Source organism: Lepidochelys kempii, chromosome 17 (assembly GCF_965140285.1).
Source record: "Lepidochelys kempii isolate rLepKem1 chromosome 17, rLepKem1.hap1, whole genome shotgun sequence".
NCBI classification, from domain to species: domain Eukaryota; kingdom Metazoa; phylum Chordata; order Testudines; family Cheloniidae; genus Lepidochelys; species Lepidochelys kempii.
Genome location: NC_136396.1, coordinates 19,187,893 through 19,213,881, shown reverse-complemented (window position 1 = coordinate 19,213,881; position 25,989 = coordinate 19,187,893). Strand labels below are relative to the sequence as shown.

General features: G+C 50.1%; 1 protein-coding gene across 3 annotated transcripts in view; it reads left to right on the top strand.

Annotated features, from left to right (window-relative positions):
• The first annotated feature begins 10,387 nt into the window (after nt 1–10,387).
• The window catches only part of LOC140899594 (ras GTPase-activating protein 4), a 49,428-nt gene continuing 33,826 nt past the window's right edge, over nt 10,388–25,989 (top strand). For all 3 annotated transcript variants that reach the window (XM_073315373.2, XM_073315371.2, XM_078849232.1), the window contains exon 1: nt 10,388–10,553. In XM_073315373.2, the coding sequence (XP_073171474.2) occupies nt 10,489–10,553 (65 nt within the window). In that variant the 5' untranslated portion in view covers nt 10,388–10,488. The remainder of the gene's footprint in view (nt 10,554–25,989) is intronic.

Below are 25,989 nucleotides of genomic sequence, written 5' to 3'. Positions count from 1 at the left end.
GGAGCAGGGGGCTAGGTGGGGATGCTACAGAAATGCAAAGCATGATTGGTTAAAGTGGAGGTTTCAGATTAGGGCTGCTAATGATGGTAGTTTCTAGCTCAGGTTTCCTTGTGATGCAATATCACTAGGGAGAGGATGGAAGAGAAGGGGTGTTTCCTTTGGTAAATATTTACCACCCAAGCTCTCACCCTTTCGAGAAATAGTGGCTCCAAACAGCTCGCAAAACCCCTCTATAAAAAGCAAGTTAATCATTTTCATGAATTGCTTAGGCGGATTAACCCCGAACAGCTGGAAATGTCACACCAAAGGTGGGCGTGTGGTTACAGGGCCAGACCCCCTGCTGCCGTAAATAGCTCTGTTGGCCTCAGTGGAGCTATGCTGATTTACACCAGTGGAGAACTTGGCCCATTGTGTAATCAGCAGAGTGAAGGATTCAGGTCAAACCATTTCCCCTTGAAAAAAAGCAGAGGTCTCATTCCCATGGGGGTTGGGTTCCCCAACACGCCTCTGAAATACATTATCATCCTCTCCAGAGGCTGGATTAGATCGAGAATAAAGGCAGCAGGCGCCTAATCCTGCCATCACTCACGTTGGTGTAAATCGGGAGTAACCCCCTTTGAAGTCAGTGGATTAACGTGATGTCAAACAGCAGCCAGCGAGAAGGGATTCGGGCCCAAGCGCTCCAATGCCTTTCGTCTCATTGCTGATAGCTTGCACTTTACTGCGTGTTCTTTGCAGCCATAATTAGGGGCTCTGGGAACAGATGGTGAAGGCTTAGTTAAAAGTATTATGTCCATAAACATAACCCTGCTTTGTGATTGCTCACTGCCCACGGCAGTTTGGTGCGTGTACAAAGGCCTGCGATTTTTATATCGCTTACCCCATAACACCTAGCTCACTTCACCGCTGGTGCTCAAAGCACTTGACAAACGAGGGCGACAGCCATCTGCCCTGTTTTACAGAGGAGGGAAACTGAGGCACGAAGAGAGCGAAGGTCACCCTGTAGGCTGGGAAGACACCGATGCTCTGCGCTGAAAAAGCAGGGAGGTTGGGTTTGGATAGTGAGGCCGGAGCACTAGATGGCTCAGAGGGCTGCCTTTAAGGCCAGAGGCTCAGCTGGTGTAAACAGACTTCATTGACTTCCATGCTGAGGAGCCGGCACAAGGTCTGGGTTCGTGAGCTGAACCCCAGCCAGGTTGGGAACAGCCGTCCGTTATTACCCGCTGATCGGGGCTTGGTGGGTTGTGGTCCCTTCCTTAGCGGACAGGTCTCCAGGTCACAGAGCCACAGTTGTGGCGGGAAAACTCAGCAGACAGGCTGGAGTTTCAAAAAGGTCCCAGGGACTGGACAGGGGTCGGTTCCACGGGACGGAAGCAGGGTGGTGGAGCCCTGTTTTGCTGCTCTCCCAGCTACGTCTGTCCTGTGAATTGAGGGTCTCAGTCTCTAGGGACTGGCAGCACTGAGTTACGCCCATAATACAATGGGCAGGGCTTGTTGGCCTTTCTCTGCTCCTGGAACCGTTCTTCTCAGAACTGCATGGGCAATGGGAGAAGCTACCCCCTTCTCGAGCCCAATAACTGGCCTATGGGCCAGTGGCTCCCAGGACCGGAAACCAGTTCTTTCCGAAGCGCGAAGCAGCGCTCCCGGCTTTCGGTGTGCTCCCCTGCTGTGGTTCTAGCTGAGCCGTGAGCGGCGTTCCCTGCCACCCACCACGCTCATCGGGAACTCAGAGCAGGTTCCCCCGTTAAATCCCTGTGATTAAGCGGCGGCGTTGGAAGAGCAGAACATGCCGCCTTGTTTTGACTCACCATGTATTTTAGGCTACAACATCTATGGTGTGCATGGCTTCTTGAGTGCGGCGTCTCACTCTTCACTTCCTGGCACTGTCTCTCTGGATGATTAACGCTGTTGTAGATCATCACACACACACACACACCCCCACACCCTATTTTTATTTATTTTCGTTCCCAGATTCCCCCTTCCTTCGCTTCTCTATGCCTTGCCCCTAGTGAGTATCAGGGCCCCTCATGTGTCTACTCATTGAGCCGAATCATGCCCCCATTTACACCAGTGTAATCACACTCCTTTCAGTGCTGTTGCTTGGGTGTAAAACGAAGGGCCGAGTTACGGGGTGTGGCTATGTGATCATTGCCCCTTAACTGCCTCTCCGAGACAGAAGACTGTAACACTGATTATAAAAGTCACATGAATCTGTGCTGGCTTCACTGATCGTTACAAGAGTTTCCCTTCCTGGTTTTGAGGGCAATAACCCTAAAATATTGCCTGAGGGATGTGAGCAATTGCAAAAAAAGAAGGTGTATGTTCAGCATGGTCTTTTGCAAGGCTGGTGACTTTTCTGGCCCTTGACCAGTGTTTTACACAGCTGTTGCCTCGGGTGAAATGATCAGTACATCTTCGTTATGTTTTATTTCTGTATTACATTAGCACCTGGGGGTCCCCCACAGACCTAGGGGCCCATGTATGTTAGGTGCTGTACGTACAATTAGTAAGAGACAGTCCCTGCCCTGAAGGGCTGACAAATTAATCAGAGAAAGGGACTATTCTCTGTTTTAAACAGAGGCAAGGAGGCAGGGAGAGACTGACCAGATGGATCATGAGATCATCTAGTCTGAGGTTATGTCACGGGCCGCCCCAGTGCAAAGTCACACAGTGAGTCTGTGGCAGAAGTGGGAACAAAACCCAGATCTCCAGGGTTCCCAGGCCAGCGACTTATCGATCAGATCAGTCTTCCTCTTGCATCTCACTTCTCTAGGGCTGAAAAGAGAAGTGTGGGTGTGCAGCATCCGCTGTCTCGCTGCTCGAAAAGGTCTGAGCACGTGCAATGACCTCATTGCATGATTTTGGGGACCTAGTGTTGGCCTGCAATTTTTTTTTTTCCAGGCAACAGTGCAAAGGTGTCTTAGGTCATGTGATGCTGTCTGGCACCACTGGAATCTCGTCTCCTCCTCCCTCCCCGGTAACTGGATCGCCGGCTAGCGACTCCCAGGAATGATACAGGTGCTGAGAGAGAGGCCTAACCAAGCTTCCTCTGTTACTTCCCACACCCCTGCTGCAGCTCTGAGCGGGGCCACTGAGCTTGTTTTATGCTCCCCCTGCAGAGAAGTCAGCACAGGCAGGCAGAGCCGGGCACAGCAGCGGCCAGCCAGCCTCCTGCCACAACAGCCACTGGTACGAGAAAGCTGGTCATGCTGCCTCTAATGTACAGGCTGCAGCCCTGGCCATGCCCTTCTGCCCAAGACATGCCCCCTGTATCGGAGTTTTGGGGGACAGCACAGAGCTGACTGGGGAGGCCTCCTGCAAAAGGGGTTTTCCATGGGGTGGGACTTGATGAAGGCTTTGATGCTCCACAGCATCTAAGTTATAGGACAAGCTTGGCTAGCTCAGTTGGTACAGCCTCAGCCTTTTAATCTGAGAGTCCAGGGTTTGAGTCCCTAGTCAGGCAAAAGGAGCCTTTTCCCCCGTGGCATCTTCCAAGGACTTCAAAAGGCACCTCTTCACAACCGTCCCAATGCAGTGGGGCCAGATAACCTGAAACGTTAGCTTGGAGAGGTGTGAACCGCCTTAACCCTTTTACCGCTGATCCTTTCAGCAATGACATCCCAGCTGTGGGGGGAACTGGAAGCAATGCATGGCCAACTCCCCCTGTTCCAACCTGAGCGCTGCTGGTTGAACGTGCTCCAAGCGGACTGTTTTATTGCTTGCCAGGGGCCTGGTCCTGCATTCTTTGAGATTCCCAGGAACTGCAGTTGGAGTGCCAGCAGCACCAGGAATGCAGGATCAGGCTCAGTGTTTGCAATGGGGATCAGGCTGCGGAGAAGACTCCCCGTCTGTGCATACCAGAGACTGTTTGTTTTATTTTCCCCCCTCTCTTTTGGATCTTGGCCACTCGCTCTCTGCAGGGACTGGCTGGCGTCTCACACTGGGCATGGGAACCTGGCTTCACTGGGAGATTTGTGTGCTATGAAAAATGACATTTACCCAGAGCAGCAGCTTAAAACCTCCTCTCCCTCTCTACTCCCGATTTGCAAGAGTAGCTCCACTGGTCAGCAGGCATGAACCTCCTTGCTCGTGGGGGTGCAAACCAAAGATAACTCCTCTGAGCTCAGTGGGCCCAACTCTCCTCTCTTACACCAGCGTAGCCCAGTTGACTGCCATGAAGCTAATCCCGATTTACAGCAGTGCAAGGGTGCTCAGAATCGTGTCCAGCGTCTGTACTGTTTACCAGTGGCAGAGACCTCCAACCGGAGAGCACCAGGGGCAGGTTAACTATTACGTGACCAGTGAGCAGCTGCTCTTTCTCCTGTTGTGTTCCTTTGAAGTGAGCTGGGATTGCTGGGAAGGGCATTACTGGGGAAGGGGACTGAAGTGGATCCCAAGCTCTGGTGTGGAGCTCAGTGAGCGTTTCTCTCACCGCCTTCCATATTGCTAGAAAATCCCTTTCCTAATGACCAGCTGGTTAATGATGGCCCTGGTTAATGTCAGCTTTGGACAGGATTATGCTAATAAAGAGGGGGGTTTAACGTTAGACAGAGGCTTGTTTAGTTTGGTTTATACGAGCTTTGACATGTCTGTTGCTCTGTCTAGCATCAATAAATATATGTATTCCCCATTGGCCCTGCAATCACAACACTCAACTCTGCAGCCCCCTGTGGATGTCAGGGCCTTGTTTCCAGGCCTCTTTCCTCTTCCTGCTGCTCTCTCTAACTAACCTTCCCTTTCAGAACTGGTGCTTCCTTACTCAGGATCTGTTGCTGGTTCTGGTCACATCGCTAGTAAGTCCCACTGATCTCCACAAACACTAATCTAACCCTGTATTTCAAGATCTAGTATCCCGATACGTGTCAGCTGCATGTTTTGGTCATTCAGTGTGTTGTTAGGTTTCAGAGTTACCAGTCCATCTCCGTGATGAATGGGCGCAGTTCATGCTTCTCAGAGCGGTTGATCCTGAAGTAACCCTACAGGTCAATATGGCTTGTGTCCTCTGTACCTTCTCCACAGAGGATGTGGGGCTTTCACAGGGCCTGATCTGAGACCCTGGCTCTTTAGCCCCATTAGCTCTGCAGGTCCCCAGTCCAATCACCAGTGTCGCCAAGCTGGTGGCCGTCACATAAGCGCTCTGCAGACTCAGGCAGAGAGTCCCTGCACTGGTTGCATTCAGGGCCAACCTTTTCAGGGGTTTCTTCCCGCCCCTAAAGGCTAGAGATGTATTATGATGAAAGCTGAGATTCCGGAGCACGATTCTGCAGCAGGCCCTGAGACTGGCCTAACCTCCCTTGCTCTGTCACTTCCCCTACCCCCGCAGCTCTGAGCAGGGGCACTGCCCGGCCAAGCTCAGCTCCATTGGCCCTTGGCTTGTCAATAACAACCAGTAGATCAGAAGAGTAATTGGCCTTTTCACAGGGGCCCTCCATTAGCGAGGAGGGGATGGAATCCCCCACTGCACCGAGTGTTTGCTGTCTCTAGACCTAGGCCCTCATTCAAGCAAGGCACTTAAGAACATGCCTAACTTCAGACATGTGAATGCGTTGCTTTGGCGCTCACCTTCAGCCAGGCTCTTTGGTCAGTGGAGGGATGTGGTCACCGTTCCATGGGCCACGTTCTCCCCCCTCCACCCCATCCCCTCTGCACTGCAGAATGGAGGGAGCTGCTGCGGAGCACAGAGCTTGGCACGAAGGGGGGTGTCGTGTAAGAGCTGGACCCAGCATAAGCAGTCCCTGTCCAAGTGGGAGGACGACGGGAGATCACCAGGATCCCCTGCTCCGCACTGACCTGCCTGCCTCCTTGCAGATGCCGTGGCTTGCAGATGCTTGCTTTTCTTTCTCCCCAAAGCAGGGCCTATCCATGCCATGAAGCTCCTCCTGCCCCACCTCACTGCTGCAGGACAGAACCCCTTAGAAGCCTGCAAGTGACACCCCTAAGAGTTGCAGCAGCATGGCCTGGTGGCTTGGGTACGTAGCTAAAAAGCAGGAGACCTTGGTTCTATTCCCAGCTCAGCTGTGTGACCTTGTGTCAGTCACGTCTCTCTGTGCCTTAGTTTTCTATCCGTTAAATAGTATATAGTGCTTCCTTGGCAGATTTAAAAGCCCATTAATGTCTTCAACCCCAGAACTCCCCTGTGAGGCAGGGTAACTCCATTATCTGCATTGTACAGGCTGGCTACAGAGATACTAAGTGACTTGCCAAGGGTCATGCAGGAAGCTGGTAGCAGAGCAGGGTACTAAACCCAGATCTTCTGCATACTAGATTAATGTCCTAACCATGGGACTGCACTTCCCCTGCTTTGTCAAGCACTTTGAGAGCTATGGAAGAAAAGTGCTACAGGCTTATTTGTAGTGAAGAGCCTAGGTCCCCAGGTAAGCAAGGCACCTAATGACATGCCTAACTTCAAGCGTGTGAATACTCCCACTGACTCGTGCTGAGAGTTAGGAGCACTTGTTAAATTGGGCCCCTAGTTTAGCAAAGAAACCTGGTGGCTCTTGGAGGCATTAGTGGGGGGCATGTGTATGGCTCACCCTGGTGTAAATCAGGAGGAACTCCACTGAAGTCCATAGTTATAGTGATCAGAGGTCAGAATTTAGGGCCCCTCCAAATTCATCAGGCAAAGGCATCTATTCCAGTCTCCTGAAACTGGATCCCGGCTCAGCCTTCCTTTGCAGAGGCTGATCTGTTAATAAAATGCCATATGGCTTAGTCTGGAGAGGAAGTCAACTCTCTCCTAATCCTGGATCCCGCTTGTGGGTGTTACATCTGGGCAACTTGGATTTCTGAATTAAAAAACTAACAATAAAGCTTGTAAGGCCAACATCAGCCGTGCCGTAAACAGCAGAGTAAGTTACATATCGAGTATAACCTGGTCAGAGTGCTAAAGTAATGAGCTGGCGTGGCTTTGTGCAAATTGAGTGTGGCAGGCAGGAGAATCAATCTGCAGGAGGATGTAAGGTAAAGCAAACTCCCTTCGCCCTCCCACCCCCACATGTGCTCCCACACCCATTTACAACAGCAGAACTCCATTGACTTCAGTGGAATTTTTACGGGCTGCATGTGACATCGGACTCAAACCCTGAATTCCTGCCTGTTTTTCTTTTTTCCAGGAATGAAGATGAAGAGAAACAAATGGGAGGGAATAATGGGAAGAGAGAGAGAAAACAGTGTGGGTAGCTGGAATAGAGCAGTGTGTGTGGGAGAGATAATACTTTGCATTTCAGCTGCTGCTCTCATCCACACATCTCAAGGTAGTTTTCCCTTTCTTTAAACGAGAAGCCCAAGACCCAGAAAAATTGAACCCAGTTCCTACCCAAGTTCCTGCAGCTGGGTAGCCAGGAATAGAATGCCGGAGTCCTGATGCTCTGTTCTGATCACTAGACCACACGGCCTTTCAATTAGCTAATGCTCCACTGACTGGCACAAGGTAGGAAAATGGCCTGAAATGAGACAGAAAATAAATAGCGCAGGGACATTAGGTGTTAATACCCTGCGCTTCTACAATGTCCAAGAATTTCATAGCTCTTTATAAACCTTGATGTGTCCCACTTTTTTTTTTATAAAGGATTAATAAATTGCTAGATGGTTTAATAAATGGTGAATTGGTTGTTATAAAGGCCAATAGGTTGCTTATATCACCATCTAGAACACCTTCTGCTGATGGCTAATAACCATCTCTAGCATACGTTGCCCATGTCTGTAACATGCTTAGAACATCTGGTCACATCTCAGTATAAAACAGGATCCATCAATGAATTAAGCCACATGAGGAATTTGTTTCCTGAACCTATACAGCATTAGGCTACAGTTTGCTCTCCCTTTTCCTCAATGAAAATCTGAAGTAACTCCTTTGAAGTAAGTCCATGTTTACAATAGTGTAGCTAAGAGCAGAGTTTGGCCTATATTCATAGACTTTAAGGTCAGAAGGCACCATCACCATCTAGTCTGATCTCCTGCACGTTGCAAGCCGCAGAACCTCACCCAATCACTCCTATAATAGACCCCTAACCTCTGGCTGAGCTACTGACTCCTCAAATCATGGTTCAAAGACTTCAGGTTACAGAGAATCCACATATATTTACACTAGTTGTGTAATTCAGTCTCTGAGGTAAATAATTTACTGTACTTTGGTTTTTGAGGTAACACCCAGTGTGGGGGAGAGGGCTCCGAAATGAGGGACATCCCGTTTACTGTTGAACAGAGCACAGGTAGGGTAGGAGATTGGTCAAGAAGAAAACGGACTTCCCAATTCTGCAGCCTGTATTCGCTTGGGTAACCCATATCAGTCCTAGTGTCTCCATTGACGTAAATGGGCTAAATCATTACTCAGGCAAAACTTTCCTTGGAGAATTGTGTGAGCGGCTCAGGGTTTGGCCCAAATGTTTTACTCAGCTGGATAAGGATTACTCCTGGGAGTAAAGTTTGCAGGTTCAGGTGTCTGGTTTATCGCATGCCTGATTCTGTTCCCTCTTATATCAGCTGCTGCTGGCTTGCACGAGACACAGTCCCAGAGACTAGGACTGAGTGCACCAAGAAGCACAGTCCAATTTGTTTCTGGAGCACGGTGGTGTTTGTTCCAAGCACTCAAAGTTAGGGCTGGCTGCGAGGGTGCACTGAAAGGAAGGATCCCACACAAGGTTCAGCAGATTTCCATGTATGGAAAGGTGTGTTTATTTTATCTTGGTCAGTTGCGTCTGGTCAATTGTATCCAGAGTTATTTAGGGTCCCTTAAGTTGTGTGTGAGACTGATGGGATGAGTAGGGGACTCATGGTGGAGGGTTATTTTTTGGGATGTGGATGGGAAGTTAGAAATGATTCTTTCTATTGTAGTTAATTAGTGGCTAGATCTTCAGAAGATCTAAAAGAGGCTTTAAACCAGCTGAGGACCTGGCCCTCTATGTCAATTGTGATAGATTATTGAAATAGAGACCCCCAACTCCCCTTTCCACTGAGGGAGATCCAAATCTGACTTGCCCCAGCGTAACTCTTTGGACTGCCCTGGAGCAGCACGTGAGTCCCTTCATTGTAAGTGAAAAGAGCGTTAGGCTCTTAGCCTTAATATAATCTTGTTTTAACCAATGGTATTTTTTTTCTTTGAGTTGAGGAGCATTGATAACTTTGCTGGTCAGTATTAAAAGTTTTGTTCGTGTATTTTTCTTTTCTTGTGTGATCAGTAGGTTTTATTGGGATTCATCGGGTGATACACAAAACTTTTGTTAATTACAGGCTTAGATTGTAAATTCCCTGGGCCAGGGATCATCTCTTTGCTCTGGGTTTTGTACAGCACCTCGCACAATGGGGTGCTGGTCTATGACTGGGCTTCTTGTTGCTACTGCTGCAATACAGATAACAATGGAATGGGATCTCTGTATGTTTCTCTAACGTTAGTGTCTGGTTCTCTGCATTCAGTAAGTCTTCAGCCCACTTAACTGTATTTAACCCATCTTCTCCCTGTGTTTTCATGCTCATTTGTATTCTAGTTTGCAGGCAACACCCGATTTAACTCAGTGCAGGGCTTGGAAACCTTGGGTACTCATCTGCTTAACAATGTTGCTAATAAATCAGGGTCTGAGCTCCCTCGCCGTGTATTATTCGGTGAGTGTGTCTACTGGTTTAGGTCTCTGCCCCATGTTTACAGTCCAATGTTTGAAGGTGCCAGAGGGCGGACCCTCAGCCTTGAGCCTCCTACTGTTTCCACTGTACTAGGGTGACCAGACATCAAGTGTGAAAAATCTGGACAAGGGGTGTGGGGTAATAGGAGCCTATATAGGAGAAAGACCCCAAAATCGGGACTGTCCCTATAAAATCGGGACATCTGGTCACCCTACACTGCACACCCATGTAAATGGGGAGTAACTCCACAGAAGTCAATGGAGTTACCCCAGTGTGAAACTGGAGGAGGATTGGTTTCAGAGTAGCTGCCATGTTAGTCTGTATCCGCAAAAAGAAAAGGAGTACTTGTGGCACCTTAGAGACTAACCAATTTATTTGAGCATAAGCTTTCGTGAGCTACAGCTCACTTCATGGGACGCATGAAGGAGGATTGGGAGTGCGGGCTGCCTGCGGGAGCCAGATTATGCCCTTGCAAAAGCATCACCTGGAGAAGCAGCAGCTGTGGCTGATTCACCGACATGACTATCACCGGAGTCGCTCTTAGCCCAGGGGCGCGTTAACCAGCTCAGACAATCGGGTGTCACACTCCGCCGCCTCGCTTTAGAGCAACGCCCCAGAGGGGGCGCATTACCGAGCGCACACCGAGCAAGCAGGCGGGTCGCTCTCTCGCCAACAGCCAATCCCCGCTGGAGCTGCCCGCCTGACCACGCCCCCTCCCTCCCTCCTTTTTCTGATAGGCCAGCGAGCTGCCGGTGACGCAGCTCCCCACACATGGGTGAATGGAAGCGTGAGCCGCCCAGCTGGGCTGTCTCCTCTGCCAGTCCCCAGCGTCCTGCAGCCGGGCCAGGCTCGGGAGCCCGACCGGGACCTGCCATGGCCAAGAGGAGCTCGCTGTTCATACGGATCGTGGAAGGGAAGAACCTGCCAGCTAAGGACATGTAAGTAACAGTGCTTCTCCCCCCAGCCCCGTGTGCGTGAGAGAGAGATTCTCCCCCCAGCCCCGCGCGTGTGATTCTCCCCCCAGCCTGGTGTGTGTGTGTGTGGGGGGGGGGTGCACAGGCATCGTGGGGGTGATTTGCAGGGGGGCTGGCACAACTCGTAGAAGGGGGCTGCTGAGAACTATTGAGCCAACCTGTAAACCCTGGATATGATGGAAACCACTTCAAGCCAGGGAGTGCAGCACCCCCCCCCACCCCCACACACACCCGAACTCTAGTTCCAGCGCCCATGGGGGGGGGGGTTTGTTGGTTCTAGTTTGCAGATTAGTGGTGGCCCATGAAACACAGGGAGGATAGAGATCGTTGTGAGGCAAGGAAAAAAGATCTCCCTGCCCCACAGGACTGGCATGTTCAACCCCAAACAGCAAGCATGTCCAAAGTATTATCCCTTCCCTCCCCCACTGCCAATTATCCACATGACTGTCACCCCCAGCCTCCCCCCGTGCAGGCCTGTCCATAGAGTGATTGCTCCTGCCCCATGCCCAGGGTTATTGCTACTCCGATACAACCCCTATTGTAGGCAGGCTTTGAGGGATCTCCTCCGCACCCCTCACTCACGAAAGCTCATGCTCAAATAAATTGGTTAGTCTCTAAGGTGCCACAAGTCCTCCTTTTCTTTTCACTCCCAGTGTAGTTCTTGCATGTGAACCCTCACGCCCCGCCCCAGTGGGGGGGGGATGTTCTCTCAACACAACCCCCCACGCCTTACAGGGTTAGTCTCCCAACACACCTACTCATGCTTTCTTCCCAAGTGAGGTCTAGGGTTATTCCCGAACACACGCACCCTCTCCCGATGTAGGCATGCTTGAGAAGTTATTTCCCAATATATGCCATGTGCCTTTCCGATGCATGCATGGTTTTTTAGGATTATCAGCCAATACACCTGTACTTCTCAGAGTATGCCGGTACTAGCTCTGGAAAGTTGGTACAATGCAGTGTCCCAGCACCTGGCTATTCTTCACGTTGCTTCTCTTTTACAGACACTGGACTGTAACCAAAAGAGGTTGATTTATTTATTTGCTTCCTGATTTATTCTTTCTTTCCATCCTGTGTGGCCTTTTCTTGGGGAAGAGAAGTGGCTACATGTTGCTTTTTTCTGGGCAGGAGGAAGCAGCTACATGAGTGATGGAAAAGGTTTAGTAAATGAAATAGATAAGATTTTGCTGCTTACCATATGGAGGCATTTGTAACCAGGTTCCCAATGTAAATCCTGAATCGCTCCGCTCAGCTAGGACAGCCATCTCCGGAGGCTGTCAGTGTTAAGGAATCAGACTTCGGGTTGGTGGGGCTGAAGGGCTGCCAAAAAAAAAAAAAAAAAAAAAATCCTAACAATCGTCATGGAAAAAGAATAGACATAAATAAGGAAAGAAATGTGACTTTTGAGTGTTTTACAGGCCTGATTCTGAAATGAGGTTTACGTCAGTGCAATAATGCCACACTCCTGATTTGCCTGAGTGTGAATGAGAGGAGAATTAGACATTACAGAAAACTGAGGGTGAAATAACATTTTTAAAAATGCGTTGCCCATAGACTGCATTTGCAGGGAACAGGGACTGGACAAGCTCTGATTTCGCCAGCATGGCTGTGTGATCTAGTGGGTAGGGCATTTGCTGGAGAAACAAGAGACCTGGGTTCCATTCCCAGCTCTATCATGGGACTGTTGGGTGACCCTGCACAAGTTACTTCCCCTCTGTAAAATGAGGTTAATTATCTTTATCTGCCTGTGTTAAAGTGCCTTGAGATCTGGGGCTGAAAAACCCTGGATTAGGGATCGTTGTTCTTCTGTCTTTAATTTGGCCAGCCAAACACTGCTCAGGTTTATACTCCACAGAGCTGTCCACGCAGCCCCTAAAGTGGGTGGTGAGGCTGCACAGGGGAGGTGGAGGAGCCTGGATAGCCTAGTGATGGGGCCATGTCGGTACCTTGGGTGTAAGCGAGAGCTAATCCAGGAGGAACCCTGCTGAAGTCAATGGACCTTACTTACCCCTGGGTGAGATCAGAATCTGGCCCAACCTGCTTTAACTTGGAGGGAGGCAAAAGATGCGTCATGGGATGGGTGGCCAGACTGATTCGAGTCTGTCTCGCTCCAGTGCGTCCTGCAGCAGCGTGTTCTCCTTGCGACTCCAGTGCCCTGGGCTCCAAAGCCCAGGATCCCACCCCTTCACCTTGGATCGGATCATGGTTCCCGATGCTTTCGGTGACATTACTGGGTTTTGTGTTTTGTTTTGGTTTTTTTTAATTGCTCTTCTGATTAAATCCATTGACTCCATACATCAGATCCTCAGCCGGCGTAAACCATCATAGGGTCACGGAGCGATGCTGCTTTATACCTGCCCAGGATCTTGCCCGTTATAGTTGTGGATGTCTGTGAGTGGTGCACCTGCTCTGATGTAAATCTGGAGTAACTCCATTTGTTCCAGCTGAGTTACTCTGGATTTACAGCAGGATTTGGCTCTGATCCTTGCTCCCAGCTTTCACTCGATGGGCCATATCTTCAGCTGGCCTAAATCAGCACAGACGCTGCTGACAAGTCCTGGGGACGGTTCTTTCTTGTGCCTGCTGAAGATCTGGCCCCACACCTGTAACAGACCTGTAAACAGACCTGAAGCCCCAGCTGCATGTACAAACCTGCAGCTCCAGGGTGACTGATCTGCGAGGTTGCTGATCGCCACAGCTGAGCCTGCGGTGTCCAATTCGGCCCACGGGGCGCCCTGACATTTTAGGCAGCCTATTCATTAATATATTAATGGGTTTGCCTTCTCAGATACCTGGAATGAAATTCACTCCCCAGGCAGCAGGGAGAGAGCCGTGCCTTGGCTTGTCTCCAGCTCCAGGTTGGCTTCTCTGGCCCTCTTTGTGTTTGTCTTCGGTCTGTGTTAGTCAGGGCTTTGAGGAGCCACGAATCCCAAGGGTTCAAGGCCCTGGACCGCTCTTTGGGGAGTCTGAGCTAGTGACGTCCTGTATCCGTGGAAATAGACGGGAAAGAAGCTCTGAACTTGCCACTTCTCCTGGATTTGCCTTTCGGTGGCCCTGGGGTTGTTCTGCCCAGCCTGTAATCACTTCTGAGGTGGTAAAAAGTCTTAGGGCCTGATTTTTCCTTTCCTTTCTACCAGCTTTACTCCAGTGTAACTCCACCAAATTCAGTGGATTTACTGCCGATTGACACCAGCGTAAACACGAGGTGATTCAGGCCCTGTAGGGATAAATCCTGCTCTGGGTGACACTGTTGTAAATCCAGGATAACTCTGTTTCAATAAATGGATCATTCTGTATTTACGCCAGAGTAGCCAAGGGCAGAATTTGGCCTACAACATGTAGCTCGGGATGGATCCAATGCAGGGGTAGCTTATGGAAACTCAGCCATAAGTGCACCTGATTCGCCTCTGGCACTGCCATACCACCAGAGACGTGAGCTATTTACCCTGTATGAAGCGGGTGTGAGATATGAATCAGACCCAGTCAGTGCATGGATCCAGCTTCTGCAAGAATCTGAACAAACCCAAGTACCTCCTGTTCAAGAGATGCTTAAATGTGGCCCCAAATTTTAGCCTCATCTTTAACCATGGGAAAAAGTCCTGTTCAAGTACAAATCTGCCCTGGCAGTGTTTGCAGCCTAGACTTGGCTGCATTGAGAACTTGAAACTGACTAAACCAGAGGGAAACAGACTTCTTTGATTTCTCCCCTCTACCCCCGCCATGGTCTGAGCCAAGGGGGAGAGTGGTGTTTTTGTTTTTTTGTTTTTTGTTTTTTTTTTTGCGCAGAGAGCCATGAACAGTATCAAGTGAGCTGGGTTTTGGACACTCCCTTTCAATAATCTAAAGTCATGTTAGGAACATGGGGATAGAAATGGGTTTCTGTATGTGTAATATGTTTATAGGGAAATCACCACCACATGCTGTCCTGTGTACCAGGCATGTCATCAGTGCAACATCAGCTCAGTTTACATCCAGGTTTCCAAACACCGCCCCTATCTTTGGGTGCTTCGCTTGAATCTCCTTCTGTGGGCCCTGTTAAAAATCCTGTTGACTTCGCTGTTTGGTGTGTATCTGGCAACTGAAATAAGGTTTTTTCCAAGGAGGGCTGGATCCAGGGCCTGGTGGCGGGTGGACCATTCTGGGAAGAGTGACTCCACTTGCCAGCTGGCAAGGGCTGGGCTCCCGGCTGGCTGCCTTACAGGGATTGGGTTTCTTACCTTCAGCAGTTTCTGGGTGCTTACCAGAAAGGCACCTCTCAAGAAGCTATTTCTAGACTGCCTGTAATAACATGCTGCGTCCGTGCGAATAGTTCCTCCCACCCCTGGGGAAATGTTAAGCGTCCTTCTCCCAAGCAGTCAAGCTGCCGATTGTTTATTGTTTAATTGTGGGTGATTCAGTGGCATTTGATAGTGGGGGACTCCTAGCAACCAGAAATAGCGCGGACAGGTGTTGTGTGAGCTTCGCCCCCCCCCCCCTTCAGTTCAGTTCTATTGTGAGCTGCAACGCCCCCCTTTGTTAACCTAATGCTGGGCCCCTCCCCACAATGCACCTCAGTCTTGACTTGCAGCATGTCTCTTCCAGTTCAGTACAGGTTCCCTACTATCATCAGCTGGGATGTGGACTGTCACTCCTTCTGGTTGGAGTAGGAGCCAAAGTCAGGAATCCAGTAACCAAAGCCAAGGGGTTGGGGACTCGGGGCCAGAGTCAGGAATGCAGTAACCAGGGCCAAAGGTTCAGAGCTGGACTCGGGAACCAAAGCCAGGGGTTAGAGATGGAGTCAGGAAGCCAGTAGGCAAGCAGGACTGGCAGGAAAGGAGCAAGGCAGGATGGGGGCTGGAGCAAAGCAAGGAGAAGGGTAGGCACAGCAGAGATCTGCTGCGGGCAGAGATCTGGTGAATAGCCAGAGCTCAGTTAGAGCTGTTGTACTTAACAGCAGGCTTCCTGGCTTCCTCGGCCAGTCAGGCAGAGTGGTCATCAGACTCCACTGCACTCACAGGCGGCCCGGTGATCGGCCAAGTGCAGCTGCAAGGCCTCATGCCTGACACCCTACACGGCTCTGCCAGTGAACCACTGCTCTGCCAGTGAACCACGGTCCTGGCTGGCCGCATCTCCTGCTTTCCTAGGCTGTATCATGCCTGGGGTATCTCCTCTGCAGCCAGTGGAACTGCACCAGGGACTGATTTGTTGGGTTTGCGTTGCGGACGAACGGGGACCACGTTGAGCCACCGTACGTATTTCGCTTCTGACCAGCTCCTTGGTTTGGAACCTTTGGCAAGGACCGGCCATTGCACTAATCCAGCATGCTAACTCCTGTAGGCTGGTGGCTGTGACCCTGACCCCTCCCACTCCCCGTTCTGGGGACCTCGATGCAAGGTCGTGCACAGAGCATTCAGCGGCACAGCAAAAGCGTCCAAAATGGAACAGGCTCGTGCCAGCTGGGCAGTTTAAATGGTTCCTAGCTAGCCCTGGTACGGCCACAGATTTACAAGGAGGTCAGAGCAGCAGGGTGTGGGGAGAGGGATGTGACTAATTCTTAGGTGTCTCCAAGCAGCTCATTCCTAGGGGATTAGGGGCCCCCTGGAAGCTTCACCTGGAGCATTAGTTGAATTCCTGCGGCCGTTTTGTTGATTGTGATATTCCACCACTCTGCCTTCCTGCTGTACCTGCTCCTTGTTCCTGGGGGAGGATGGGACATGAAAGCAGGCTGCAAGTCACTTCACCTTTATAGACCGTGCTTGTACATCTGATCCAGAGAGGTGGAATATCCCTGCTGAATCCCAAGGAGATGGCCTCTGCAGGAGGGGTCATGGGTTATTTCTATGGACAGATGTCCTAGCAGGTTCATCCTGATGCCTTCAGGTACGGTCTTGCCTAAAGTTTTTACCCTCCTGCTTAGCTAGCACAAATATAAACACCAATATTAGAGTCTCATCTGAGCAAAGGCCGTTTCTGTCTGCTGGAGTTACCCAAGCTACTGGAATACAGTCATAGCCCTTGGAGCTCGCTGCACCTTCCGGCTGAAGGTCTCGGAGTGCTTTACAAACATGAATGCGCTAAGTCTCACCATCTCCTGAGGAGGCAGATATCCCCACCCTCGTAGAGATGGGGAAACTGAGGCACAGAGTTCAGGAATGAATTGCACAAGGCTATGGAGCAAGTAGCAGAGCTGAGAAAGGAACCCAGGTCTTCTGTCTCGGGTGTACTTGCCGCTAGACAATGCGGCCTCTTACCTTTCCTGCTGAGGACCCATGACTCTTAAATGATCTCACCCTCCACGGACACCAGAGACCATCTGTGTATGTCTTTCAGCAGGTGACTCAAGACACCTTGGCTGGGCTCTCCAAAAGAAGAGTTAGGTGCCCAACTCCCTTAGGCCCCATTGAAAATCCCAGAGATTAGATTAGTTTTTAGACTGCTGTTGTCAGTGTGCAGTTGCGCTGTGGGGTGAGAGGCAGTGCAGGGTATGTGAATGTGGGTGGATCTTGTGGCTATTTCTGTTTCTGTCTCTATCCCAGCTTAAATATCGGTCTGTTAGACAAGGCTTGCAAAACGGCGGGGGAGATGGTTGTCTAGAAAGTGGAAAAACCCAAGTTTTACTTGCCTATCTTCATGGAGAAGGTGGGCAAGCAGATTCTGTGTCTTGGCTAGTACATTTAATGATGATTTTGCCAAGTTGGATTAGTTTCTGTCCGTCTTCATGTGCAAGGAACTGTGTGAGAGCTCTTACTTACTACTTTTTGATTTATTTAACTTTCACTTTTTTTCTTTTGTGTGTGGATTTTTTCGATCAAAAGTCTAGATCTTGTCCCCACCCCCATCTTTCCGGAAGGCACTGGCTATGTGTATGTACGCTCGGGGGAACGGTGTCTCTTTGCTACATGTTAATTGACACATTATAAAATCTCAGTGTAGACAGGGCAAGTTGTAGTTTTAACTTAGGTTAACAGGCTGAAACAAACCCTGTTAACATGACAACTTGCGCTCTCTCCACTAGGATTTGGTAAGTACTGGCTAAGGCATTCAAAAGACTCCTTTTTCCTTGTGTAGACATGCTCCTAGTGAAGACATGGGAGTCCCTGGGGGTACACTGTAACAGGCCGGTCTGCTTCTTTCCAGGCCAGGATGCCTGGGACCAATCAGTCCTGTTTACTTAACCCTGTCCCACTACCCCTATGCAAGGTGTGGGACTTGGAAGGAGGAGGAAGTGAGGAAGGAGTTTCTGGGGTAAAGCTGCCAGAATTCTCTGGGGGATGGTGGACATGCAGGCTAGAGCAGCTGAGGAGAAAAGCTGAGGGGGGGGGAAGTCTCCTGTGATTAGCCCTGAGGAGCGAGGGCCCAGCGGTTGAGGGCTAGCTGGGGAGGACAGAAGTGAGGCTTCTCAGCAAGGAGGCAAGAAGCTGAGAGCTAGGAACTGGCTGAGGACTCTGGCCTGCCCAAGGCCCTTGAGAGGAGGGTAGACCTGACCCCATGGCTGGGTAGACTGGAGCCCAGACTCTGGCTGTCAGTCAGTGGGACAGCAGGCTGCAGTCCTTCTGCTGGCTCCTCCACAGCTTTCTAGTGAGGTTCTGGCTGCATTTCCCGCCACATCGCCTCAGATTTGCACATGCTACCCATGGCCCCCACAAAGTCGCAAAACCTCCCCATGAACTTCCTCCTCACACTGGCCAAGAGAGCAGTCCACAAGAACAGCAGGAGGAGGAAGTTGGATGGGAGGCTTGCTCTGTGGCTATGGAATCTGCTTCCGGTTCCTCATATCAGGCAGAGTCTGGCTGGGCAGGCGGTGTCCACTGGCTCCTTGGACTCCTTTGAGGAACTGTGCGGGCTGTGTGGGGTTCTCTGCTCGGTGAGCCCCTCTGGATCCCTTGACCCACACTCCTGTTCCTGTTTTCTTGTGATTTATTTTTTATTTGGTCCCACGGCCATAACCATTGGCCAACTGGGCTTTGTGGTTCCTCCCCATAGGTTGAAGAGGATAGGTCTAGGCCCACCCATCCAAGGACCTACAGTAAGTAAACTGGGACAGGCCTTTGCTGCTGGGAGCCACCTGTAAGCGAGGGGGCTGAAGGCTGAGCCCTATGGGGCTGGAGACTCTTGTTTGGATATTGCTTGAGGACTTGGACTAAGGGACGCTGTATCCCAAGACTGTCCGGCCAAGCCACTTTAAAGCATTCAAGTTGCCTCTAGCTACAAGTTGCCAAAGTAGGCCGAAGCTCATCATGGGATAACTGAGGAGGAAACGCCGTGATGCCAGGTCTCACCAGGCGGGGGCACCCCGGGATGGTGGGTTTTGTAACGTGTCTCCCCTGCAAGCAAAAGGAGTCCAGGAAGGCCTATCCATGTTTGCTAAAACAGGGAAGATCAGATTTGACATTGCCAAGGTAAAACACACCTAGAAAGCCCCCTTTAGGCCTTCTACATCCATCACAAAGAGAAGGCAGAGCTTCAGTTTCATGTCCCTTGGCAGGTCCTAACTCCTGCCTCTGCTCTCTTTAACCTTGATTTTAGTTCTGTTTTCTTGGTAAGTCTGGGGCCTATGGGGCCTTATAAAGAAAACATGACACTATTATTCTTCAGGACTGCTCCTTTGTCCTGTTAAGCAGCCATCCTCCTGGCAGTCAGGAAAACACCAGCATCCTTCGAGTTAATGGTGGGAAAACCATCAATGCAAAAGGAGCCTCTGCCACTTTTTTAGTGGTGCTTTGATTTCCAGCCTCAGCCAGAAGTCCTGGGTCATTTAGCTTTGGCAATGATTAACAAACCTCCCAGAACGGGAAGTTTCCAGCACCGCAAGCTATGCACACCACTCAACCTTGGCATTTCATTATAAAACTGTCAGCCTCCCCTGAGGATCTATGGCTTCCCATAAACAATGGGACATTGAAGCCTGCTGGAAAGAATCATAGCACCTCTTGTGCTACCTTGTTCTGCTGCAGCCTTTTTAAAGGATTGCTTTACTCCGTTCAGATGAAATGCCTGTTGAACCAGGATCTTTCTAACGTGCTTATATGGCCCCTACACCGACGGAAGGGTTTTTTCCATTGCTGTAGGTAAGCCGCCTCTCCTAGCAGTGGTAGCTAAGGGTTAACGTGACATAGGTACCCTGTAGTTCATGCCAGCAGTGTCCATACAGGGCAGTTAGAGTGTACCTCTTTGGTGCTCTCTGCAATTCATACCTCCGAACTTCACGCTATGACACAGTGTAGACAGAGCCTGGGTCAAGAGGAGACTTTTCCGTCAACTTAATCACATCTACACTGGGGGTTAGGTTGGAATTTTTCACACCCTAAGCACCGTAGCGTAAGGCCATGACTTGCCTAAGGTTACACAGGGAGTTGAACCCAGGTCTCTGGCTAGCACCATAACTACTGACCCATCCTTCCTCTCCTCCATTCTCTGGAGCAGTGAACCGAATGGTTCTGTCGGATTCATTAGTTGTTGGTGCTGGCCGAGAAATATTGGAAAAGTTGGAAAATGCCATTGGGCTGAAATCAGAATGAGCATGTTGATCTTGACACAACTTTCAATGGAAAAAATTTCAAAATGGTGTGCCAATGAAATGGAGGCTTTGATTTCCATGTTCTTGTTTCGGCTTTGATATTAATATATTATTTAATATTTTAATTATATTTATTACAATTGTTTCACAGCTGTGAAACAAAACGTTTGATAAGGTTCTTTCTGAAGATTTTCTACTTGGAATTTGTTTTTGTGCCCCCCCCCAAAAAGGACTTTTTATACCAATTCAAGACAGGAGTGGTAGAAACGCCCTAAAGGGAAGCGGGAGGGTCTGAGGGTGCCCAAACCATGGCCCCACCCTTGCGGTGCCCTGAGGCCCCACCCTCACACCACCCCTTTCCCCAAAACCCTGCCTCTGCACTGCTGCTTTCCCCTGGGGCCCTGTCCCCTGCTCACCCCTCTCCCCCTGTTGCTTGCCCTTACAGCCGGTAAAAAGTGGAAAGACCATAGTCCTCCTGTTCTGGTGCCCCTGATTCAAGATGAAAACACAATTTGAAAGGTTGGAATTTCCTGTGGGGGTGGAAATCCCCATTTTCTGGCCACCTCTACTAATTGTGCTGGATGTATCGGAGATTGTCTGAGTTGGTTCATTACTTTTAGGGAAGGAGCAGGTGCCTATTGCATAGGCAGTGTAGTGTTTTGGGAGCAGGGTGTGGTGGTTAAAGCTTTGATCTGGGCATTGGCAGCTTCATGCTGTGAATTTGGCTTCGAGCAGCTCATCTGATCTGTGAAACGGGGTTAATATCATAGTAATAATAATATAATAGGAGCATTGTGAGGCTTCATTAGTACAGCTGTCACATGACAGTCATGTCTAATGTTAAGCAAGGAAACCGTTCGCAGAGACGTGGGCTATGTGAAGCGGTCAGCTCATGCTAATCCACTGTGCGGTCAAGTGATTGCATGTCCCCAGTGCTGCGTTTGTACCCGTGCATCCTAGGACTTCCAAAGCACCAGCTACAGAATGGAGGTAGGTGAGCTAGGCCACCTACAACACCTCTGGCTTCTCAGTGGTGGGGGGAAACATTGTAGATGGTGCCAGTCCCGACCTAAAGACTTTGCGTCAGGCATTGCAACTAGAATTTACCTACCAGCCCTTGTGAAGATACTGGGCTGTAGCGAGTGGATGTCAAGGCACTGCCCAGGTCTTGCAAAGCCTAGAGTGAGATGGTTGCAGAAGGTGGTTCTGTAGGTAACATGACCCGGTCATGCTCTGTTGTGGGATGGAAGGTAGGGCAGGCTGATCAGCTCCGTGCGCTGCGATTAGTGGGAATGGTCTAAAACGTTTATAAAGGGAGTAGGTGCCGGGCGATGGCCGTTTACAAGGAAATCATTCCATCCAGGGCTCAGTTTGCAGTCCTCCCAACCCTGGGAGGTTCGTCATGTCCCTGGGCTCCTGAGATGGGACTGAGTCCATCTAAGCTGCCTGTAGTGTGTTTGGGTTTTTTTCCATGCTTGAGTAGAGCAGCTAGGCTAGAAATGCTGAAGACAGGAGGCAGCGTTTGATCTGTGGGTTAGCTCCCGGGACTAAGAGTCAGCAGTCCTGGGTTCTAGCCTTGGCTCTGCCACTGGTGGTAGGCAGGCAGCTTAATTTCATTATTTGTACTGCAGTAGCACCAGGATCCCATTGTGCGAGGCGTTGCACTAACACAAGTCGCTTAACCACGCCATCTCAGACCTTAGTGTTTGGGGCCTATCACACTTATAAAACCCTGTGAAATGGGGGTGATCCTGACCTCTCTCCCAGCTGGGTTATGAGGCCTGGATGAGGTATGTAAAGCACTTGGAGATCCTTGGATGGAGAAGGTACCATAGAAATGCAGCATATACCTACTGTGAGGTGGATTTAGAAACCTTTTGGGAGGTTTGTTTTAACCATGATCACTTGAGCGTCAGTCCCCCAGAGGAATTGTCAATGGTGCAGGATAAAACTGGACACCATCAGATTAGGCCTGAATAAAGACTGGGACTGGTTGGGTCATTACGGAACCTAATTTCCCCCTACCGAGACTCTCACCTTCTTGTCAACTGTCTCATGGGCCATTCTCATTACCACTTCAAAAGCTTTATTTTCCTCCCTTGGTATCCTGCTGTCAGTTGAGTTGTCTCACTAGACTGACCTCACACTTGGTAAGGCAACTCGCATCTTTTCATGTATTCATACTTGCTCCTTTATTTTCCACTCCATGCATCTGATGAAGTGGGTTCTAGCCTACAAAAGTGTGGCACCTTGAGACTAACATTTATTTGGGCATACAAGGACTGCTCGTGGTTTTTGTTGATCTAGGAACAGATACTAAAGTGATATAAATTGGTACAGCCCCACTGGCCTCCATAAAGCTACGATGGTTTACACCAGCTAGGAGCTGGTCCTTACTTTACGAACTCCAGGTTAGATATTAACGATCTACAGACTAGTTTGCCCACATCTGACATTCCCTGTGTGTATTCCCTATGTACTTCATAGTTTGTCTAAGGCAGGAAATGCTGTCAGCAGCAGCATATATTTAACAGAATTTGAGCCACTGATTTCATTTTGTATAAAAACATCTTCTGTATTTTCCACAGTATGTATCCGATGAAGTGAGCTGTAGCTCACGAAAGCTTATGCTCAAATAAATTGGTGAGTTTCTAAGGTGCCACAAGTCCTCCTTTTCTTTTTGCGAATACAGACTAACACGGCTGTTACTCTGAAACCTGATTTCATTTTAAAATCTGTCCTGACTGCAGTTCTAGCTCATTGAAATGCTGGGAGAAACGCGTTCTTAGCAAACTGAAATTACTTCCAGCAAAACGCACACATTTAAATGATCAGCTCCCCATAAAATGAAATTGTTAATGTGTTGTCAAATAATAACACAGAATGTAAGTGAGGCAGGAGCAGAGAAAATGGAGCAGGTAACAGGACAAAAAGAAGTGCTCCTTGAAATAAATAAGGTCAGTTATTTATCTGTGAGGCCAGCTTTGGGAAGAATATGGGCATTGCCAGACTGGTCCATCTAGTCCAGTAACGTGTCTCTGACATTGGCCAGCACCAGATGCTTCAGAGGAAGGTGTAAGGAAGAGGTCCACGGTAGCGGATGTGGGAAAATCCATCCCCATGATAGGTCTTGTCTTGGTCTAATAGAGATCTTCAGAATTATTGTTTTTACTTATGCATAATATATTCTCCATACTAATAGTCAATCCCTTTCTGAATCTTGTGACAGTCTAGGCCTCAATGATTTCATGTGGCAGTGAGTTCCACAGTTTAATCATTTCATTATCACTTTTTTGGGTTTCCTACCTTTAGATTTCATTGGGTGCTCCCATGTTATGAGGCTGAGAGAACAGAAATTCCTGATCTGTTTTTCTCTAGCCCATTCCTGTTGGAGAAGAGAGGAAAAGAAACAGTTCAGTTAAGTCTTTTGTCCTCTCTACCCCTTTCCCCTGAAGATCCCAAAGCACTTTACAAACATTAAGGGGTCAGTTTTCAAACCTGGGTGTCCAAATTTATGCATCTAAACCCATATTTTGCCACCTAGATACTAGTTTGGGGCCCATGATTGGTTTCTAAAGTGGCACGTAGGTACCCAAGCCACAGGTGCCTCTGTACCGATTTAGGTGCTGCGACTTCAGGCAAGGCATTAACAATTGAGCCCTGCTGACTTCAGCCCCCCGCCCCCCTGTGAGATGGGCATGAAGCACCGAACATGCTAAACAGACGGGGAAAGGAAACCACAGTAAGACTAAAGCCATGTCTACCCATCGCTGCTCTAGGACCAAGCCCAGCTCAGTGGCACGGGCGCGAGTGATGGCGTAGATAGCTCTCTCCCTTTAGCCCCATCATACGGGACTCAAAATGGCTGCCAGAACCGGCAAGCTGTCTGCCTTTGGGCTTCCACCATGGCTACTGCCAGACCAGTCCCGCTGAACTGATGTGAGTTCCCGTAGTGCTCTGACTACTAGTCTCCCCCCGGCCCCACCACACACATTCCTCCTCCTCCTCCTCTTCTTCCCCCCCCCCCCCCAACCCAAATGGCAGCTCTTGCTATTCTGGGGAGTAGGTTTGTGGCAGACAGCACCTGAGAGCAGAAAACTGAAGCCAACATAAAAGCAGAGGCCCCAGCCCTGCCTGCGGTTTTGCAGCCATGCAACGAATGTTTGTTTTAGCCTATCAGCCGCTTAACGCTCCTTGGCAGAATTAACCTTTCTGCTGGCCGGGGGCATTGTTGCTCTGGCCGCAAATCATTAAGACAGTTCTGCAGAATGCCGTGTTTGGGTCCCGCCGTCCCCTTTCCTTCCTTTGATTGGAAAGCTTCATCGAAACAGCGAATGTGCCGAAGAGGCTGCATTTGCTACTGGCCTATTTAATTTACCACTGGCCTGCTTTACACCTGCTCCAGGCCGCAAGCCGGCATAGCAGTGCTGCGTAGCAGTGGGAGGGGATTTCCTCGGCCACTGTGTCTCCTCGCCCCATCTCCCCTCAAAGCAGGACCTGACTCTGACCTCTAGCCTCCCTTTGGGTGTCCATGTCCAGCACACACGGACACATGGTTCTTTCCACCTGGTTTCTCCCTGCCCAGACCCCGTGATAGGCCTGATCCAAAGCCCATTGAAGTTGATGAGCTTTGGGTCAGGCCCACAGCATGTGCCTCTTCTATCCGGTGACCATCACCGTGGTATCTGGGCACCTGCGCTGGTTTCCCCCAAACTCTTCCCCTCCTTGGCTATGCTACACCCTTATGGGAATCTCTTCCACATGGCAGTGATGGTGGGAGCGGTGTGGCACCAGCCTCTTTGCCACCTTGTCTAGATCTGCTCCCCTCTCCAGTTGGTCAGCGGAGAGGCAGCCTGCAGGAGAGTCTAGTGTGGTGGGGGGAGGGCAGGGGGGAAATGTAGCTGTCTGGTGGAGGCCAGAAGGAGGTGCTATTGTGCTTGCAACACAAGGGTGCCCTTTGAGAAGCTGGGTAGTAGCGGGGCCCTAGCGTACTCCACACCCACTCGGCGGGGACCACAGATGCTGTGCAGGAGGATTGTACGTCCCCGGAGCTCACAGAGTAGGATCAATTCCGGATGAAATATAGCAGCCTGGAATAGCTGCTCCACCTCTCCTGGGTCCTCAGGGCCTTGCCTGAGTGGTGGCTCCCTTTGTTTTAACAGCAAGTAACATTGGAGATCCTCTTCTCCCTGGAGAGCTGCCAGGGCAGACCCCCCTCGCCAGAGCTGCTGAAAGGAGAAGTAAAGGTCTCTGTCGCTAGCAGGTAGCGCTGCTTTTCCCAGGCTGCAGGAGCTTGGCGTAGCCGTGGTCTGGTTAGCGTTGCCTTCCCTGGGGTGCCGCGAAGAGCTGTTGGCCCTGGTTACCCTGAAACTAGAATCTGCATCCGCACCTCTTTAAAGAGCCCTGTTTTGAACACCGTCCCCTGGCAGCACCAACTCCCTTTGCAATTCCAGGCCGGACGGAGTCTGAGTTGTGCTGAGAAACCTAGAGGACTGTCTTGAGATCACCAAGGCTGAACTGAATTCTACTTAACCCAGAGCTGGGAGGAATCCAGCGTTAGCCCATGGATCTGCAGCGCGTCGCCAAAGACCCCATTTGGCAGGGTTTGCATAAGGCCATCTGAGGGCTTTGCCACAGAGCAGGCTGGATGCAGAATCTGCCTGGAATTCCCCACATGGTTCGAGGCCAGCAGGGAAGTCTTAAAGAATAACTTCTGGATATGCTTGTGCAATGAAACCCCACCAGCCCTGGGCCAAATACAGCTTGGATGAGATCCCCAGCTCCATTGTTCAGAGGGGCCCATGCAGCTGTCAAATGGGAGTGACTTTCATTCAGTCCTGATCTGGGCCATCTGTGAGCCAGCTGCCAAGGCATGAAAGGTCTCCTCTCCTCTTCTGCTTCCTC